This window comes from Micromys minutus (genome assembly GCF_963924665.1).
Source record: "Micromys minutus genome assembly, chromosome: 2".
NCBI lineage: Eukaryota > Metazoa > Chordata > Mammalia > Rodentia > Muridae > Micromys > Micromys minutus.
The window spans coordinates 35,558,815-35,579,983 of record NC_137971.1 but is presented as its reverse complement, the minus strand read 5'-3'; the positions used below and the strand labels follow the sequence as shown (position 1 = coordinate 35,579,983).

General features: G+C 45.2%; 1 protein-coding gene across 1 annotated transcript in view; it reads left to right on the top strand.

Moving 5' to 3' along the window:
- The window catches only part of APBA1 (amyloid beta precursor protein binding family A member 1), a gene marked incomplete at its 3' end in the record, with an annotated part of 190,187 nt that overhangs the window by 140,360 nt on the left and 28,658 nt on the right, over positions 1–21,169 (top strand). The window contains exons 3-4 of the mRNA XM_080911624.1: positions 17,176–17,271; positions 20,065–20,104. Of these exons, the coding sequence (XP_080767750.1) occupies positions 17,176–17,271; positions 20,065–20,104 (136 nt within the window). The remainder of the gene's footprint in view (positions 1–17,175; positions 17,272–20,064; positions 20,105–21,169) is intronic.

Below are 21,169 nucleotides of genomic sequence, written 5' to 3'. Positions count from 1 at the left end.
ATAATTAAGACCATAAGTATTATTATTGAAAGGTATATATTGATTCCTGGGATTTTTTTGTTAATTCTGTGGTTGTATGTTTCTTAGTTCTCTTTTTATTAATACCATTTTAGCTTTGTTTATTTTGTCCTAAAGCCTCTTGGACTTTCTTGTTAGCCTAAAGTATTCTTTCTAGTATCTTCTATAGAGCTAGCTTGATAGTATAAATTCTCTTAACCTGTTTTTATTATAGACACATTTTATTTCTCCTTCAGTTATGACAGTGTTGTTGGGATGGTAGCCTGGGTTTAAAGCTATAATCTATCAAAACTTGAAAAACATCTTTTTAAGGTGTCCTTTGAGAAACCAGCTGTTATTCTACGGGACTGAATTTAAATGTGATTCACTCTTTATTTCTTACAGCTTTCAATAGTTTTTCTTAGTTCTCTATATTCACTATTTTAACTATGATAGTACTTGGGAAGTTTATTTTCTGGTCCTGTCTATTTGGTGTTCTATGTACCTCTTGTATCTGGATGAGCATTTCTCTTCACAGATTTGATAAATTATGATTTTGTTGAAAATATTGCCTATGTCTTCAGCATGAAATTTTTCTCCTTCCTATAATTTTTAGATTTTTACCATTTCATGATGTCCCAAAGGTCTTGCATATTTCAATCATATACTTAAAAGATTGTTGTTGACATTGTCTAAATAATCCAGTTATATTCTACACTGCCTTCAAGCCTGTTTTTTTTCCACATGATATATTCTATTAGTAAGGTTTTCCACTGAACTTTTTTTTTATGTTTTTCAAATTTTTGAGATCATAATGTAATTACATCATTTTCCCTTTCCTTTTTTTCCTCCAAATGCTCCCATATATCCCTCCCCCTCCTTCCTCTCTTTCAAATTCATGAACCTTTTCATTAATTGCTATAAGCACATACTGGAGCTCTGGTGTTCTCTCTCTCTCTCTCTCTCTCTCTCTCTCTCTCTCTCTCTCTCTCTCTCTCTCTCTACATAAATACAACTTGCTCAGTCTGTGATTTTTTCTGTATGCATGTTGGATAACCAGTTGGTATGCTGGGGAAGACTTCCTTTCCCTCCGCATTCCTTAGTAGCTTGTAGTGTTGAAGCCTTTTGTGGGCTTTCTCAGGTCCAAGTTAGCATGTCTGTTGTTACCCGTTTGTTCATATTCAGGCAGTCTTGTTGGTGAGACTATCAGTGTAGCTTCTGACATCACTAGGAGACACACTCCCACAGCAAACTCCCTGTTCCTCTGGTCTTTACAGTCTTTTCACTCTCCCACAGTGCTCTCGGAGCCTAAGGTGCAGAAGTTGTTCAGTAGATTTATTGTCCACTGGGACTGGGCTCTGTGTTTTGATTGGTTGTGGTTTTCTGTAATAGTCTTTATCTGGTGTAAAGAGATGATTCCTTAGTTAGGGGTAAGGACTATACTATCTATGGGTATAAGGACAAATGTTTAGAATATAGTTATAGATTATACTTGTTTAGTAAAATGGCACTTTAGGGTCTCCATGGTCTAAGACTTCACAAGCTCTGAATAATTAGCTATGTTTTAGTTATCAGGAACACACACACTCTCTCTCTTGTTGAGTAGGTCTGAAGTCCAATTAGAGAGCTGTTGATTACCCTCAAGGTGTGTGTGTCACCACTTCACCCTTAGGGTTGTTGTGCCAAGCTGGTTGTTGTTTTCATAGGTGCCGTAGCTAAGTAGGACTAGCAGACGAGAAAATAAAGAAGCAAGAAGTGATGGTGAAATTAATGGTTAGTATTAGTATAGCAAGTGGAAGAGGGGACTAACATGGAGGGTAGAGGAGGAGGGTGTGCGTGAGAATTTTGGTTCAAGATATACTGAAAAGAAAGGAGTAATGATATCTATTTAGGTCATGTAGCCCAGTCTCGTTGCTTTTGTTGTGGGGGTGGGTTGAATCACAGAGACCCTGCATATCAAGCAGCCTGGGTAGGTTTTCAAGAGAGGAAAAGTAAGTGGGGGACCAGGTTGCTCACTATATATACTGACTGAGTATTATGTAGATAAGGAGTTGCCGTAGAGAATAAGAAGAGCTGGAAGGAGTCTAGCTCTGGGTCAGAAGTCCTGTTTTAAAATCTATTCTACTTCATTTAATGTGAGTGTTTTGCCTGCGTGTCTGCTTCTGTGCCCCATGTGTTCCTCATCCCCTCAGAGGCCAGAAGAGGGTACCACATCCCCTGGAACTAGAGTTACTGATGTCTGTGAGCCATCATATGGATGCTGAGGACCTGTCTTGAACATGATTTACCCATCACAGAGACACAGATCAGTGTCTTTCCCAAATGCATGGTTTATTGTTCATGCATTTAAAAAAAAAGTCACAGCAAGCAAACCTAACAACCTGACGATCTCGCTGTAAGAGATGCCACTGATATCCTGAGGAGGAGTCACTCGTGGACTGTAAGGGTGGCACAGCAGCCCCGTGCACAGCAAGCCACCATGTCCACTGATGAGGGAAGGACAATGACTGGGTGCTGGCTCTGCAGCTGATGCTCCTTGACAGCTTAAGAGCAATGGAGGCTAGAGGGCCACCTGTAGTCAGCCAGGTCAACCGGGATGCTGGATTCTCGGTGATCTCCAAGGTCAGATTCAAGGAATCTTTGTGAAGACACGGTCACCGGAAGAGTCCCTTGTTGGTAGTGTACGTGGCTCGGGTGCATTGAGGTACACTGGAGACCAGCAGCTGCCGAGCTGCCTGGCCCCTGAGTTTTATGGTCCTTGTCAGGTTTATCAAGCCCTTGCAGACTTGTGATCCCTGCTTCTGCTTGGAAAAGGCTGCCTGATTCTAAGGCAGTGATGATTATTGTTTCAGCTCTCAGCACGTTCTGGTGTCAGGACATTGAGTCTCTATCTTGCGAAACCCTCCATTTTGATTTCTTGGTTTTGTCCTAAGTCTTCACTTTGGAATCACACCTGGGTCCTTTGGAAGAGAAAAGGTGATCTTAATCACTAAGCAATCTTTCCAGTGGGGCAAGAGTCTTTGGTGTACCTTGCCTCACAGGGCTAACTGGGGTGGGGACTGGCCAGCAGAGGGCACTAGGTCTCATCCTCCTTCCTGACCTCAGAGCATCTTTAGCAGTCTTTTTTTTCCCCCATCCCAGACCTGTCCATCACTTTCTACTGAACTAGAATAGACGTAGGACCGTGGTCCCTATTTGTAAGTTGAAAGTCCATCTTAAAGATGGACTGATATGTTAGACTGTATTCTGCACCTAAGATATTGTACAAGACCCCAGGGATACTGTGTGACAGTCAGAGGTCTGTCTGCATAGTGTTCTACGTGAGGCCAGTCCTTCATCAAGTCCACAGCCAGACCTCTCAGCCTACTCTGCTCCTAAGACTTTCATCCAAATCCTCACGGGATGCCTTCGACTACTGCGTCCCAAAATGTAGCAGCATAAAGCAACACCCACATGGTGTTTGATACTGCAGAACCGCTATGAGGTTGCAAGTGGGCACAGGAGGGAGGAGGTTGCCACCATAAAGCTTTCCTGGGAAAAGCTCTGCTCCCAAGCTCCCATACTGTGGGCAGGATCCAGCTCTTCAAAGCCAACTGGCTGACAGCCTTGGCTTCCCATTGATTGTGGCCAGGGCATTCTCAGTTCTTTGTCCCATGGTCCCAGTCTCACCCTGAAAGTATGCAAGACAAAAAGGTTCCAGAATCTGATGGCAAGATGGCAGCCATAGCCCTTGGTAACCCAGTAACACAGTGACATTGTACTACTGTAGTTTTATCTCATTATTTAAGCAAATATCTGACCCACATGTCCTTCTTAAGAAGAGGTTTATATGGGGGTCTGACCTTTGGGGGGGCATACAAAAAGCCTCCCCCATATTTGGTATCAGTGATTATGTCAGCAAAGCCCACAAGGGTGAGACCACAGCTAACTGTGTCTTCTGCCATCAAACTCATCAGACATTTTCAGTATCTAGGCTGTTGTTCCACCTTGTAGGTGATGGGAGAACAAAACCACATGCTACATAGGTGTGAGTGAGCTGGCACAGGTGTGGAGCAGGTGGTTACATCTAAGAACACAGGGAAAGGAGTGATGGAGACGTTTGGAAGGGGAGATTTTTGTCCTAAAAGGCAAGGATATCCATGGCACGCTCTTGGGATGAGTTGTTGGCTTTTTTTTTCCAATCCTAGGGAGCTTCTAGTATCCATAGAATCTGCTAGAAAGAATCATGAGTTATGCTAAGCATCTATTCTTTGTGCTGGTGACCTCCTTTGACTATGGGGACAGAAGTATCTGTCTGCCAGACTGTAGCCTTCAGCCCTGCTCAGCCTCACTTGGGCCTCTAGTTGGCCCAGCCTAGTCTGTGAATAGCATAGTTTCTCTCTAGGCCAAGATGCAGGGGTGATTGGAGAGCGTGGATCTCAGAGGAATTGCTGGGCTTGGGAGAAGCCTGTGGGCTGGCTCTTGTCCCAGAACTGCTGTCTCCCTCCATTGTAGTGTGTGCTTCCTATTCCTTATGCTCCCGTCTCAGCACGATCTTGCTCCTAGTAAAGTTTTCCATCACAGATGTGATTCATAATTGATGCAGCTGGAGAAGATGGTGATGAATAATTAAGTAGGTTTCAGGTACAGAGTGAACATTAAAGGAGAGGAAGAATAAAAACAAAACAGCCAGGGAAAGAGGGTCGAGCTCCGTCGGGCCAAAAGGAAGATGCACGTGGGTGCTACCTACACCACACAAGGCCTAGGTTTTGCTTTTGAGTCTCCCGTTGTCTGATAACTCAGTTCCTGTGGGAGCTGGTCGTCTCTAGCTAATGCCCGAGAAGCTGACAAGCTTTCCATGGCAGCAGTGGCTTCCAGAGCCTTGTTCTAATGGCTCTAGAACTGAAGCCAAAGCATTGTCGAGGAAAAGCGGCTTTATCGTGAGCCAGAGAGGTAACTGGCAGAGAGTGTTAGTCTGGACGCTTTCCTAGCCAACACCCAAAGATTTCTCCGCTTAAAACAGGTAACAGGAGGGAAAAGGCATGTGGAGAAATGTCTAACGTGGGAACACCCTGAGCACTGTCCTGCAAAGGGCTTTCCTTCTTGAATGTTGTCTAGTAGTTACAGGTATTGCAGGACACTGGCCGGGGCTGTGCAGGATGACCTTAATTGACAGCAAGTCTGATCAGACTTGGGCGATGAAGAAGAGATGGGCAAGTCCGGAGATGCAGTCTCTGTGGTCCTTCCACTGGCCACTGCGCTTGCCCACACACGGGAAACTGGCAGTAAGAACGGCAGGTTTTCCAGCTGTGGAATGCTTTATATCTTGTGTGGTTTGTTCTGCCAATTTAGTGCTATCCACAGCTCAGTAGCTGGATAGGTATAGTCTCAGAGGGAGCCCTGCTAACAGGTCTGACAGAGAGCTTGGTGACTAGGAAGCTGATGTTCCTTGAGGGCCTCCGTGACCCAGGTCCCTCCTCAGCTTCCCTGCATTTCCCCCAGATCACTTCTACCCAGATGTGTCTTGTCCTTCCTCTTGTTGGCTCTGGCCCCACAGATAGATACAGGCCTAACTTTGGGTCCTCAGTTCATTTGGTCCAAGCCATGCTAACCATGAGTCAGTTCTCTTCCAGTCTGTGTGATCCCTCCTCTAGCCTGTGGCACACAGTTGTCAGAGCACAGTGACAGAGCACACAGTTAGTGCAGGGTGGTACACTTCCAGCAGCCTGTGCCACTGGGGCCCAGCCAGCACCTGATCAGAATTCCCTAAACTTTCCCCGCACACCCAGGTGTGTACTGATTAAGGCCTAAAAGAACATTTTCAGCCACCTTCCCCCACCTCCCTTCACCAGAGCTGGATCTTCTTCACAGGTTTTATAAACATAGCAGAGTCTGGGGTGTGTGAAAGTCTCTGGCAGCACCTCTGCGCTGAGTTTGTTTTCCCCAGAAATAGTAGGTGCCGCTGACAGCAAAGATGGGCTAGATTCTTCTTGGAAATATCAGCTGACACTGCTGTGCCAATGACTCAAGACAGCCCTGGCCACCCGAAGCTGAAGGGTTAATATGGAGGGTCAGACACCCTGTAGGTGGTCACATCTCCTATTACCAGTTGCATTATTGACAAGGGCACCTGACACCACCAGAAGCGTCCCCCAAGCGGCACTGAGATCAGGAGCACACCTGAGATCAGGAGCACACCGCAGCTCACAAGTGGATGCGCACTAGGGCTCTTGCCCCGCTGCCCAAACAGCACTTGGAAAGATGGAGAACTTTTGGATGTACCAGTTTGAAAGTCATGAAGAAGAGGTACGTGCCCCTTGGGCTGCACCGGGATATGCTGACTGGCTTTATCCCTCTGTTTCGGACCCGGCCAGACTATAGGCTGTGCTCTGCGTTTCCCTGGATAGTAGGGAGTAGGTGAGGAGAAGGCATTGTCCAGGATGAAGGGGAATGAGTTTGGAACTGAATGGTGGCCTAGGGGGCCATTTCGTGCTTAGCCAGGACCTGGGGAGGGTGTGTTTGTCGCTGTCTCTCTCCATTGCTGCCTTTTATTCTCTGTGTGCTGACGGATGCGTTCATCTGGACACTGCCCTCCCTGCATTCCAGGCTGTGGCGTCTTTCGCTGCCGAGGGCTGATGCATATCGGTGGCTAGTACTGCCTTGTGCACAAATAAGCAGCTGGCTAGGTAATGAGGTAGCAGGTATAACGTGACCCTGCACGGGGCCGAGGACACTCTAAGCCCTTTGAAAACGATAGCTCTTAGCATTTCTAGCAGATGTGTTGTTATACATTGTGAGTGCAGCTGTATCTCCTCCTTTGTTTTGGTTTACGATGGGGGTAAGAGGGTGTTCTATATAGTTCAGACCATCCTCGAACCCACCACAGTCCAGGGCATTCACAAATCCTTTGTCTTTTCTGTCTCACCTTCTCAAGTACCAGGATTAGAGGTGTGCGCCACCACACCTGGTACGGTTACACTCACCTCCGTTGCATTTCTTAATACGAGTTTTAAGGGCCTGGGTTTTGCTTTTAGAGCCTAGACAGGAAATCATGAGGCATCCATCAAGAGACAAATGGGCTTGAAAGGGAAGTGAACAAAAGGCTTTCTCATTTGTCCAGCGTAATGCATTTCACATACATCAAGTGAGCTGTTTGGCGTGAGATGCTCTGTTAACACAGGCAGCTTTATCAGGTGATGGGTTGGTTTATTCTCAGCTAATAGGTGGTTTATAATTAACTAGTTATTTTTTTGCCTTGAGAACATGGCTTTAAAAGCTTAGAGCTCTGGTGATATCATCCAACAGAAACAATTGTGTGTGTGTGTGTGTGTGTGTGTGTGTGTGTGTGTGTCAGTCCCATGATAAAATCATCTGAGCTGAGTGTCACCAAGCACAGCTTCCGCACAGGTTCGTGGGCTTAGCGGTGGAAATGGAAGGCATTGTCTGTTTGAGAAGGTGGGCCGCCAGCTCTTCCCAAGTATTCCACCAGTATTAATTGAACCCATTATGAATGTATGCATAAAACACCTCATTAAGCTAAGCTATTATCATGTTAATGACATAATTACGCTCATTCTGTGCCTGTGCTAACTTCACTGCTCCTCCACACTAAGGAAATACAAATGCGCACTGATCATTTGAGTTATAGAGAGAGCGGATCATCGTGCACTTCTCAGTCAGCTTCCGGTTTCAGAAGTGTGAGCATACATTGGGAAGAAACTCATATCTGGGGCTTTTCAAAAACAATTCTGCCAAGGAATGAGGTTGATTTAAAGGAACTCAGACGCCTAGGGAGGTGGTGTGTCTGGTTTGGAGAAGGGGATAAAGGCAGGTAAACACAGAGTGCTGGGAATAAATGGAGCCACCACCTGGAAACGCTGGGAGTGAGAAGCTCCCCCAGAGTCTCCAAACACAACTGAAGAACCAAGGTGTGTGCCATGGCTCACCCTGTGTGCTTGCACCTTTGAAATCCCATGCAGAAAAGTCTTAGAAGCAGGGTGTTGTTCAGGTTGGGAAGGGTTGAGTGATGGAGTGCTCCCTGGCAGTGATTGAGTGCTCCCTGGCAGTGATGGAGTGCTCCCTGGCAGTGATGGAATGCTCCCTGGCAGTGATTGAGTGCTCCCTGGCAGTGATGGAGTGCTCCCTGGCAGTGATGGAGTGTTCCCTGGCAGTGATGGAGTGCTCCCTGGCAGTGATGGAGTGCTCCCTGGCAGTGATGGAGTGCTCCGTGGCAGTGATGGAGTGCTCCCTGGCAGTGATGGAGTGCTCCCTGGTAGTGATGGAGTGCTCCCTGGTAGTAATGGAGTGCTCCCTGTCAGTGATGGAGTGCTCCCTGGTAGTGATGGAGTGCTCCCTGGCAGTGATGGAGTGCTCCCTGGCAGTGATGGAGTGCTCCCTGGCAGTGATGGAGTGCTCCCTGACAGTGTATGTAAAAGCAGCTTCTGTGAATCCAGGTGCCTCTAGTGTTTGCTACCATGCCGTACTCTTGAGGGGGATGGTTTGCAAGCAGGGGTGACGGAACCTCATCCCAAATGAGTAGAGAGCCACAGATACCAATAGCCGTGCGTGCGTGTGCTCAGAGCTTCCTCTGTTACAGAAAACTCATTTTCATTTGCTTGTCTAAATGATACAAGATAGGCATCTGCATTTTCTATTCCTCACACGCATTGAAACCCTGTTGTATATTTTATGAGGGCCTTTGTCTTAGGTACTTGGAGGAGAAACATGTAAATTAATTATAAATCCCGCCTTTGTTGTACTTATAAAAATATTATGCCAAAGTACTGTCATTTTATAATATACAAGGGAGAAAGTCAAGCAGTACATGAATGGCACAGATAAAATGCATGCAGGGGGAGTGTATTTAGAGTGGCTCTTCGGAGGCCCACACATACAGAGTCCAGGCAAGGAGCAGAAATAAAGTCACAACACAGGAACGTGAGGCCATAGGTTGGACACAGCACGTGATGCTCTTTGGCTCGATGAAAAGGAGTTAGAACAGAGCAGCAGTCCTTCAGCCATGGAGGTAGAGCTGAGCTTGGGGCACCTTCAGCACTGAGTACTGAGCTAAGTCTGGATCCACTGCTTCCGAGCAAAGAAGGTAGATTAAAGGCTTGGATCGAAACTGATTTGCTCGGGGATTTTTATGAGGAGAGAAAATAGGTCCCTGGTGAAGAAGGCTTGTGAACTCTTACTGTCTCATTTGATATATCAGCTCCTTAGTCACGGGGAGGTGGGGTGGCTAGAAAAGAGGAAAAAACAAAGGAAAACCCAGACATTTCTCTGAATTGTTCTTTATGGGTGAAATTACTAAGTAACTCAGTCCCCCAGTGGGTTTGGCCGTGCTGTATACGTTTTCGATATTTGTTTTCTCCCCAGCCCTCATTGAAGTGAGTTTCTGTCCCTGAGTTTCTTTGTAAGAGAAGTACCAGTTTTCCCTTGGACTCAAGGCTGGATAGAGCTGACAGACATCTTTCATAGGTGTCCTTACTCTGTGGTGGGCTGGGGTCATCTGCGACATGCTGTAATTAACAGGAGGGCAGGTGGACGTGTCTTAGATCAATCACCTCAGTAGGATCAATATCAACTTTCTGATCCTGAAGACCTGTCTTGATTGGAAAGCAGTGGGTGTGCCAGAAGTTACACACACAGCAGTTGCAGACACCCGCCCTCTAGCTATAGCCACTAATGTGCTATTTTTACCAATATCCCATTAAAGTCCTCGAGCTTATGAACCAATGTAGAGTCTTTGTGGTGTGCTTTTATAGAGGAGCCTTCTGCTTCCTCTTTTGCTTTATCCATGAATGAAATTTTAATGAGGAAACAAAATGAGATGAAGAAAGCATCCCGTGGCTGCGCCGACCCTCTAAGCACTTGCTGAGAAAGTCAGCAAATAAAGCTGTAACATGGAAGACTTGTAGAAGACAGCACATAGTAGGTGAGTGCTAGGTGGGTGCCCAGACAATGAGCTGCCCATCAGTGTGCATTTGCCCAGCCTGTCCTGTGTTGGCCTCAGGAAGTGGGTCAAAACTCTCTTCCCACTTCCTTGGGAAGGGTCAGAGAGGATAGGCTCCCTGCCCGGTTCAGAGCAGGACTAAACTCAGTCTCTATTCTATTAGACACCAGGGCTTGAGAGTTTAAACACCTCATCATCCTAAAACACACAAAAAGATGATCTCATGTATTTGGGCATGATAAAAAATTAAAACAGCCAAGTCATTTTTATGGGAAAAAATGTAAATATTTTACTATGAGCATAGTATTTTATAAAAAATGGGCCCTCAGTGCTACAAAGCCCCATCTCATGAGCTTTGAGGACTCAGCCTAACATATTAGGAGTGGACTGATGTATGCATTAACCAACCACGGACTTGGAAGTTCCCAGAACAAAGTCGGGGGGTGTCATGGGAGGAGAGAGTCTGTGTGGCCTCTGCTTCCTCTCACTGTGGGACAGGAAGGCCTTCATCAAAGATGTCATGTCACATCTGAAAATCTTTGAAAGGAAGGGATGCAATCAATTTACTTTTAAAGGAAAGCCACTGAAGCACCCACTCAAAAAGCCGGCAGCATGATTTGACTTTGGCAGCATGATCAGAAAAGATCTTTTAAAGTATGGGCATTTCAAGCCTTTGTGCCAAAAACCAGACCGAGTATCCATAAAGAACTGGTTATTTGCCTCACAGTTCCGCAGGCTAAGCTGCAGTCCAGCGCTCCCACCTGGCAAGGGCCTGCGTGACACCTGATAGCCTGGCAGAGGGCAAGCATGCAGGGAGGAAAGGGTGCTTGAACTCTCGTCTGTTTTGGTTTGATTTCTGTTGCTCTGATAAGCAACGTGGGGAACAATGAGGTTATTTTATCAAACGCTTCTAGGTCCCCTTCCATCTCTGAGGGACGTCAGGGCTGCACTGGAGCTGAAGACACAGAGAAGCATTGCTTGCTTCCGTCCAGCTGGCTTTCTTATACAGCCCAGAAGCCTCTGTCCAGGGCTGGTACTACCCAAAGTGGAATGGGCCCCCCTGCATCAATCAGCAATCAGGAAAGCACCCCACAGGCCAGTCTGATGGAGGCAGTCCCCCAGTTGATGCTCCCTCAGATGTCTCTGGGCTGTGGACGCTGACAGACAGCTAAAGCTAACAAGGTGGCCCCCTCTTCACAGTTAACCCATATCCAGGAACAGCCGAAACATCTCAAAGAACTGATCTCTCATAAAAGTCTTGCCATTAACACTGGGAAGTTAGGGGTTAAGTTGCCAGTGTATGAACTGTAGGGACACATTTCTGTATGGAAAACATGGCATCCATTTGCTTCTTCATTTCACAGATAACTTTTTAAAGAGCTAGTGAGGAAACTCAAGGACAATTTTATTGAAATTTAAAAGAAAAGAAAAAAAAAAAAAGCCAAGCAAACTGGAGTTCTCGGCAGCTGCCAGACAGGAAGAGGGAGATGGATAAGAGAAAGAGAAAAATACATGTGTTTGAGTTCGAGGTCAAGAAGGCAAACAAGTTCAGCAGTTGTAGACCTGCAAGCAGCTACATCAGTCAGAGTATGGGGAAGTAAATCTCCAGATGGAGAATGAGAACACGGGGCGTGTCAAGGCAGGAAGGCTTGTGTCTCGCCTCAAGGAAAAGGAACTAGAAGAAGGAAAAGACAGTTACAGTTTGGGTAGAACTCAGACAGGCCGGTTTAACAGTAAAGTCGATAAGCAGCCACCAGAGGACGTGTAAGCAGGTACCTCGTTGGGGCATCGTTATTCCTCCCAACTTACGTGCCTTCTGTTGTACCTGGTATCATAGAGTTTCATGTAGCTTCTGAGGGGGATTCTCCTGTCCAGGTGATTGACAGGCATGTTTAGATTAACTCATAAGAGAAGGGACAAGAATCTGTCTCTGTAATCTTTCAGACAGTTTGCCTCTTCACCAGGGACCAGGTATAGGCCAGGTCAGACCCCCGTGTGTTTGCCGTTGCCTCCTGTGGTTTGAGATAAGGTCTTACTGTGTAGCCTCCATGGGCTGGAGCTTGCCGTATAAAACAAGCTGGCCCTGAACTCACAAAGAGCTGGCCTACCTCCACCTCCCACCTGCTGGAATTACAAACATGTACCAACATACATTTTAATAAAAAGTCCAGCATTTTTTTACTAAAAATAACACCATATAACTGAAAATATTTTCAAACATCTTAAGAAAGCTGTGAACCTGTTACGCTCTAGGGAGGCAGTCTTTGCTACAGTGGCTCGTACAACTTCTACCTTACCATGTTTTAAATCTATAGGAGGAGCAATCTTGTTCCTCAGTAGAAGAGACTCCTCTCTTCCTTGATCTCTGAGTCTGCTCATTTCTAATTAACTACCTAGCAAATCTTAACACTCTTTCTTCATTCTAAATTTAAGTGAAAATTGAGTAGCATTTTAAGGGCAAACACCCATATTCTTTAATTTTACAAAAATCTCCAGAGGAATGTTCTTTATAGCCCTTGCCCATCTAAGCAGGGGGGCCGTGAGCATGCTTAGATGAGGCTTTTTGTTTAATGTTATCATCTTTTTGGGATCATCAGTATCTGACTCTTGTATATTATCTATACACTTTGTTGAACTATTATATTTTGTGTATTTTTGTGGGTCACAGGGTAATTTAATAGTATAAACTGTGTAGTAATCACATTAGGGTAATGAGTATTTGCATCTCTTCAGCTGTTGATTATTAAATATTGGGACCCCATAGTTACCTCTACCCCATACTCAGCATGTGTATGTGTGAGCCCCTGTTAGCCCATACTTACCTCTACCCCATACTCAGCGTGTGTATGTGTTAGCCCCTGTTAGCCTATACTTACCTCTACCCCATACTCAGCGTGTGTATGTGTGAGCCCCTGTTAGCCCATACTTACCTCTACCCCATACTCAGCGTGTGTATGTGTTAGCCCCTGTTAGCCCATACTTACCTCTACCCCATACTCAGCGTGTGTATGTGTTAGCCCCTGTTAGCCCATACTTACCTCTACCCCATACTCAGCGTGTGTATGTGTTAGCCCCTGTTAGCCCATACTTACCTCTACCCCATACTCAGCGTGTGTATGTGTTAGCCCCTGTTAGCCCATACTTACCTTATACACCTCGTCTATGGATTGTAGTGTGTGTGATTCACACCTACCTAACTCCAGAAGATCAGTGACTCTGTCACTCTTACTGAAAACTTCCTGTCACCTTTCTCCCATGTCTTCAGTCCCTAGTGGCCAGAGATCCATTCTGCTCTTCTTGAAATTGGCATCATTGATGTCCACAAATGAGATAAGAACACATAGTATTTGTCTGTTTTACTTAACACAACCATTTCCAGGTTTTTTGTACAGTTCAGATCCCACTGTGTGTATAAACACACCACATTTTCCTTATTTACTGAAGAAGATCTGTTTGATCCTATGCTGGGTGTGTATATATACAGCTTTTACGTTCTTGTGAGCTGATCCTTTTATCAACATAAGATGGCATTCTTTGTCTCTTTCTGCATTTTTTTTTCATTTAAATTGTGCTTTATTAAATATCACTAGTTATTCCTGTTTGGTCAAGTACCCATGTATGTGTGTGATGTATCATTTTCTATGGTTTTGCTTTTAGACTCATGATTCTCTACCGGAGATGTGAGTTTACTTTATTTGGTGTATAATCTTTTCTTTTGAACCCATTCATCCAGCCATACCTATTGTTGAATATAATCTACTTACACTCAAGGTTGTTCCTGAGGAGCATGGGCTTCCTGCTGATCTGTTAATTGCACAGGGCTGGCTTTTTAATTTTGTTCCCCTTCACATCATAAAACCTCCCTATCCTGCTGAGGTTTAAGTCTGTGTGGGATGCAGCTCTCCTTCTGGTAAGCTTTGTGTGTGCCCAGATGTCATCATGAGAGTGTCTACCCTTTGTTTACACAGTAGGGTCCTCTAGGTACTTCTGGTCTTCAGGTGACCTGTCCTCTGTTATTATCCAGGGGTAGTTATTGGGGCAAGGGTTCCTCCTCCCATTATTTTCAATGTGCCATCCCATTCTCTTGCAGTCAGTGGTGAGATTTCTGTGAAGCAACCTACTGTGAGTCTGAGGGACTGTCCCATACATGTGACTCTTGCTATTTTTTTTTTAAATATTTGTTTCATGTATTGGATCCCATGACAGACCGTTGTGAGCCACCATGTGGTTGTGGGAATTGAACTCAGGACCTCGGGAAGAGAAGTTAGTGCTCTTAACCCTAAACCATCTCTCCAGTCTCTCTCTCATGCTACTTTAAGATTCTTTGTCATGTGCTCTTGTAATTTTGACTCTAATATGCTTTGGTGAGGGTCTGCTTTGGTTGGATCTGTTGTCCTTCAATTTCCAGAATCTGGATGTCCGTGTGTCTCTAAAGATTTGAGAGCTTTGGGGGCATTTTCCCATGAAAAATATTTTTCAGCGTCTTTCCCCTTTATTCAGATCCTATGATGCAAAGGTGTTTTAATCTAATGGTTTCCCATGTGTTTCCTAGAGCTTTCTCATCCGTGTACAATGTTTTTCAGTTTTTGTCTGACTTCTGGGAGAAGCTGTCCTCACATGCGGAAATGTCTTCTTCCACCCAATTTGGAACTTCCTGTGTATCTTCCATGTCGCTGGTTGAAGTTTTTACTATCACCCTTTCTTGTTGGTTCTTTCTGTCATTTGTCCTTGGGGAACTCCTCAATCCTATCCCCAGTTGCTTTTCTCATTATCCCATTCATGTCTCGCTGAGTTTCCTTAGGGTTGCTGCTTAGGTTTTGGTTTTTTGTTTTGTTTTGGTTTTTGGTTTTTTTGTTTTGTTTTGTTTTTTGTGGTTGTGTTGTTGTTGCTTGTTTGTCTGTCTGTTTGGGGGCATTTTTTAGGTTTTGTTTGCACAGATCTATTTCTGGATAGTTATTTTTCCTTGTAAGCACCATGTTCCCTTTCCTGTTTCTTGTGTCTTGATAATGTCTGCACATCTGGTGTAACAATTCTATTTCTTTACCTTTTATAAATAGCTTTTATAGGAAAAGACATTTCTGTTTAGGTGAGATGTAAAAAGGACATCAGTTGGATGGGATCTTTTGAGTTTGGCAATAGTGGATTCCAAAGCAATCTTTGATATTTTTTTTTTTGATTGATATCAGCATTGTCTGTGTTATGAGGGGTCATGACACAGGCTTCTGTATGTGTCTGGGGACTCTACAAAGTGATCCCTAAGTACACAGAGGAAGCAATGGCAGCTTCCATAGCTTTGGTGCTGTGAGATGTAGGGAGGACAGGACTGTCTGGGTACCCTCAGAGGCAGGACTGGTGACACCGACTTCAGCAGCAGCAGCAACAACAACAACAACAACACTGCCTCTGCAGCCACAACCCATGGAGACTCTTTCTCCAGGATTCTCCAGTGGGAGATGCTGGGCCTGATGAGCCATTCTCATCAGGAGACTCTAGCCACAGGTCTGCTTTTCTAATGTTTCCTCTTATATGTCACTGGCCCAAGTTCACCTCTGATATGTTCTTTGAAAGTGAAACCTATTATCGAACTTTTTTTACTTTCTAATTTATTTTAAGAGTATACCCACCTGGAAGGTTCTGAAGCAGGCATTTGAATGCCTTTGTTTCAGCCCTGTAAAGGCTGGGTCTGTTTGAAGGTGCACGTGCTTACCTGCCTGGGTCCACAAATGGCAAATTTGTAGCTCTGTGTATCAAAAGAACTTCACTAGAGCCCAAGTTAGAGTCCTCTGCACAGGAGAAAACAGATTTCTGGAGCTTAGGATGAGCAATAACCATTCTACACAGAGAAGCAGGGAACACATCAGGGGAAGACTCACCACCGACCACTAACAGACGCCATCCCAAAGAGGCAGTGGGCAGCCTTGTTCCATTCCTCCTTTCAGTGGAGATGGACGCAGTCTAACCAGTCATTTGCCCATGCCTCTCTTTGCTAAGTACCTACTTTGAAGACTTGTGCCTGGGCTCTGGTCTGACAATGGAGACAGGATCCCTACTGCTTAAGAGCTCTTGGGGTTTAGGTACACACATAAACAAGTTTTAATACAAACTACAGCATATTTCACAGGGGAGAGATGAACTGAGGCTGGCACCTCAGCCCCATGAGAGGTGTGCTTCTGAACTAAGCATTAAGTGTAGAGAGAGATGAAGGGAGCTGTGGGTGGAAGAAAAATCTGGGACCATGCAAAGATACTTTACTGACCTCTCTGTGCCTTAATTCCACCCCACCCTACCCCCCCAAAGGGCAAGCTGCAAAAAGTGAGGTGTGCACAGCGTTACTTTCGTTTGCCCAGGATTTGCCTCTCCATTCCTCACCTGTCCTGGGAGAGCACACACTGCATGGTGCTCCTGTTACATGTGGGCTCTCAGAAGTCACCCACAGCCAGGAAGCACCACACTCTTGCTCCCCCAAATCATCACTACAGAACCAGTAACCATCTCTGAGGCCCACCCAAAAAAAATGTCCCTCAGCTCCCAAGACTCCAGGAACTTTCTGGTATCAGGAGGGGTGTGTTTCCAGGGCTTGGCTTTGCCCCATTGCTTGATTTTTTGGTCATTTGTTCAGCACATACTTAACGGGGTACTAGCTATGGTCTATGTGCAAACCCAAGTTTTGTGTTCATGGCTCGTCCCTGCACCCGCCTACGGAGGGACCACGTTACCCAGAGCTGTTGATCTAGGCCTTGCTTTCAACCCTGTCATTTGACAGAGGGTTTCTAAGCCATGATGGCTGGCATGGTCCAAATGGTGTGGTTTGGATGTTGGATTTTCAGCGGCCCACAAAATTAAGAGAGACAACATGTTATGAGCAGACAAGAAAAACGCAATGTGTAACTTCAGTTGCCAATTTGCCATTCAGGTCTTCTTGGGCAGGTGATGTTTAAACATTTGTATTCTAAGCATCTAACTTTCACTACGAAAAGAAATTAACATATTATATAATACCCTTAAGGCTTTAAGTCTGTATTTTCTTTAAAATATTAGCCTGAGGGAAGGAATAAATCTCGAAGCTATAAAAGTCCTTTGAGGAGATGGAGGTGAAAGCTCGGAGGCCTGCTCAGGGCAGTTGGCAATTGTTGCCAAAAAGGCTTCTCCCCACTGCAGTCCTCTGAGGGCAGCTCTGCTCTGTGTGACTTGCTGCCACGCCCCTCAGATCCTCACTGCTGTCTGTCTTTCTCGCTGTCTTCCAGTCACCGTCTCCTGGCAGTTCCTCACCCCTGGGTGCTGAGTCATCAAACATACCCCTTCATCCCGGTGACCCCACGGACGCCTCCGCAAATAAAGAGGTAAGGCGCCATCTCCATGGCTTGTGCCTGTTTTGCTTCACCCCAATAATGCTTTATCGTTTTCGCCTCTGCCCGTCCTGACAGAAAGAAACCACCCTGAGGAGAAGCATTTCTTCTCCTCCGCTGTTTGAAAGCCGCGGTTTACCTGTCCAGTTCGGTAGTCGCAGGCCACAGTCTTGAATATGAGAATTCATATTACATCCCTGGGCTTGCCAGTGTTCAGTGCCATCGGCAACTGGTCACAGAACTTTTGCGTCACAGGAAGTTCCACTGGACACTGAACCTCAAAGCTACCTACCAGCATCTTTTCCATAAGACCATTCTGTGATGAAGAAATGGTCCTAGTTGCTGGTGCCCAGGGAGCTCTTGAAACATGGTCAGTAGGACTGGGAAACTGAAATTCTCTTTATAACCATAGGCTAGGGGCTGCTCAACAAGGAGGCCATAGGGTGTCCCTTGAGGACAAGTTGCCATATTCAGAGGGGACACACTGAACACAGAGTCATGAAGTGACAAGATGTGGCTAAGATTTCTGGGGCTCCAAAAGGGCAGGTGTTTTTCCCTGAGCAGAGCCACTGCCTCTGTTAGGACCCAACGCTCTCCTATCCCAGGGTGACGGGTACTACTTAGTGGGGATCCACACCAGGCAGATGTTTCCCTACACAGTGACTGTGTGAGCGCATGTCAATCCAGCAGTAGATGCTTCATCAGCCCTGAGGAGAGGTGGTGACAAGGTATGTGTCACGCTCCCTCACCGTGCTGACAATTTTACGTTGAATCAACTGGATAATCAAAGCATTATCTTAACCTGAGTAACAGATTGTTCAATGTGTGCTGCTCGTGAGAGAGGGGCAGTAGCTCGTACGAAAGTTTTCTTCAGGTGATACTAACGTTAGACTAGAAATATGTTTTGTCCCCTGGTCTATGCAGACTCTGCCTCTGGAGCACGGGTGGCAGGGTCCTGGTTTCTGCTGGCCCCATTTGTCACCCTCTGTTCACAGCGCATGAATGTTTGAGAAGAAGGGGTGACTCGTGCAGGGCAGTAACACCAATGGAGGTTATAAGTTATTAACCGTTTCCGATATTCCAGGCACCAGGCTAAGCAAGTCATGGGCTATGTCTCTTAGCCTTTTAATGGTTCTGTCCTCACACATGAGTTCTGATGTTAGAACTTGGATACTTTAGCTGAGGCTACGCTGCTCAGCCATGGTTTGAATCGAGAAGTCCTGTAAGGCTCCAAACAGAGTTCATGTGACCCCTGAAAAAGGGTACGTGCTATGTAACCCAGGTTGTCCTTGAACTCACAATCCTCTTGCCTCTTCCTGTCCAGTGCTGGAAATTACTGATGTCCCCCACCAAATCCAGCCTAGCTTTTCATGTATTTAAAGCAACTTGATTGATTCTTTCCAAGGGTGACTGATATTCATCTCAGTCCACACGTGAGAAGGCACGTCTAGGCAGGTGTCTGAATATTAAGCTTTCAATTATGCATCGGCCGTAGCAAGCAGGGTAGATGTGTTAGTCTCACAGTTTCTACAAGGCTTGGCCCATGGTTCTGCATATCTTTAGACATAATGATGGAAATATGCATTGTATGCAGCAGAGATCCTTTCATTTTACAAAGCTGTCTTTTAAGTATTACCCCAGAAATGAAATTGATCATGAGCTAACAAAAGGAGTGTGAGTGAATGTACACATCAGCCACCATCATCTCTCTAAAGTAATTCTTCTGGAGCTTCTGCTAAGCCAGGTTTTAGCATTCAGAGAAGGCTCCTAGTAGCCCAAGAAAACCGAACCCACTTCTTAAAGATGCCTGTTGGGATGAAGTTAAGTGACTTCTCGTTATCCTAGAACATTGAGAGCCGGGCAGGGAGATGGACAGGAAATGAAGCCATTGACCCCTGTAAAGAACTTAGCTGCTTTTGCTTAGCATGAGGTCTCCTAGCCATGTACCTGTAGTTTTCCACAAATGCACCAGCAGCTAGGAGCTTTAGACTTTGGTACCCAAGAGACCCAATTTCTTTGGTGCGAGAGGCTCTTGTCACCATTTGAAACAGAAGTGAGTTCCTCATTCTTCTCTCATGCAGAGCCGTTTCCAGCATGTGTGCCTTGAAAGGAGCCTATGGCAAGCTTTGCCCCTTGGCATGCTGGCATTCAAACTTCCACCCCAGCCAGGGGAAAGGTGTCTAGCTCATTCCATCTAGCAGAGCTGTTAAGACTAACCTCTGATATGAGCTGACACTTAAAATTCAAGAACTGATAGTGTCTTTCACCTGCCCTCTCATTCCCGTTCTAAAGAAACACAAATCCATGATTTACAGAATGGAAATTCCCAACCTAACTGCACCAGCGGGAGATTAGAAAGGTTTAAGAATCTATCTTCCTTTCCGAAGCTACCCTGAGTCGGGGACCTAAAGAAAATATGCCAGAAAGTCCTGGCATCCATGTTATTGGCACATTTAATACTGAATAGTTTTTCATACTGAGTACATTCTTAAAATGTAAAGTACAGTCTTCGTTGCTGATTATACACTTGTAAAGCTGGCAAACACCCCTGAACTGTAAGGTATTTTGATCACTTCAAACTTCAGTGAGCAATTCTGGGTCTTAGGTAACCTTAGTAGTAAATGTGTATATTTATCCACACTTGATTATCTCTAATAAAAACTGGTCGATAACTGGTTAACAGACGCCACCGGTAATGTATTTCATTTTTATATAATATGGACATTTGTGCTAATGTATATTTAATCATTCTCTGCCCCCTTTGAAACTTCTTTGTCTTAATTACAGTCAAGAAAAAGCTTGGCTTCATTCCCAACCTACGTTGAAGGTAAGAACTGAAGGGAAAAATATTGAGTACTGGGGTCACTCATGAATCTTTTAGCATTTGTAGGCTCTGGATGTATAAAAGCATAGGGGGAAAGACCAACCTGCTATCCCTGAGTTTCTTAGACTAACAGTATAGTAAACACGAATCCTTGGTTCTTGTTACAGACCAAGGGTAGAGGGTGGGTGAGCCAAGCAGTAAAGCTATGCCCCAGGTTTGTCATGAAAGTCCTGGCAAACTTCTCATGGCTGTGTTTAGGCCACAGTTCTAGTTGTTGGAACCTGAGTAAGATGCTGGGCAGTGGTGGTAAACACCTTTAGTCCCAGCACCCGGGAGGCAGAGGCAGGCAGATCTCTGTGAGTTCAAGGTCAGCCTGGTCTACAGAGCAAGTGTCAGGGCAGCCAGAGCTACAGAGAGAAACCCAGTCTCAAAAAAAAAAAAAAGTGAATAAGTTAAGTTTGTACCCTGGCCAGGAATTTTTCATAGGGGACAACTCAAGATGAGCTTGACCATTAAAGATGAAAATTAAAATTACTTCAGACTAGCCCTACAAGAGAGAAAGCAAATTGTTTCCACTTCAAGTCATTTTATTCCTAGAACCTGGGGCTTTGCGGTGGTTATATTTTAGTCTCCTCAGGATTGTCATTCAAATGGAATAAAATACAGCTTTTACTTGTGATTAAAATATCTGTCTTTAGTGAACCTGTTAAACTTAACAGTTGCTGACATGCTTTCATTTGGGCTGTGGATCATAGGTGATTGTTATTAAAATAAGATGCCCCTCTATTTAAAACAGAGTAGACAGGGTGTGAGAAGAGAAAACAAAAATCTGACCATCCTTGGGATTGATCTCTATGCGAAACCAGGAGCATCATGGTCTATCAGCAATATTGGTAGCTTGGGACCATGGCTTTGTGGTAATATTATCAACTTTCAATGTTGGAGTCTGATGCCATTTATAGGAAAAATACACCCCCGTTTTCTTGATGTATGAAGTGTGATTCCTCCATCAGAGACCAGACAGAGGAGGGAATTTTGAGTGGGTAAAAAGGAAGTAGGAAGTGTCAG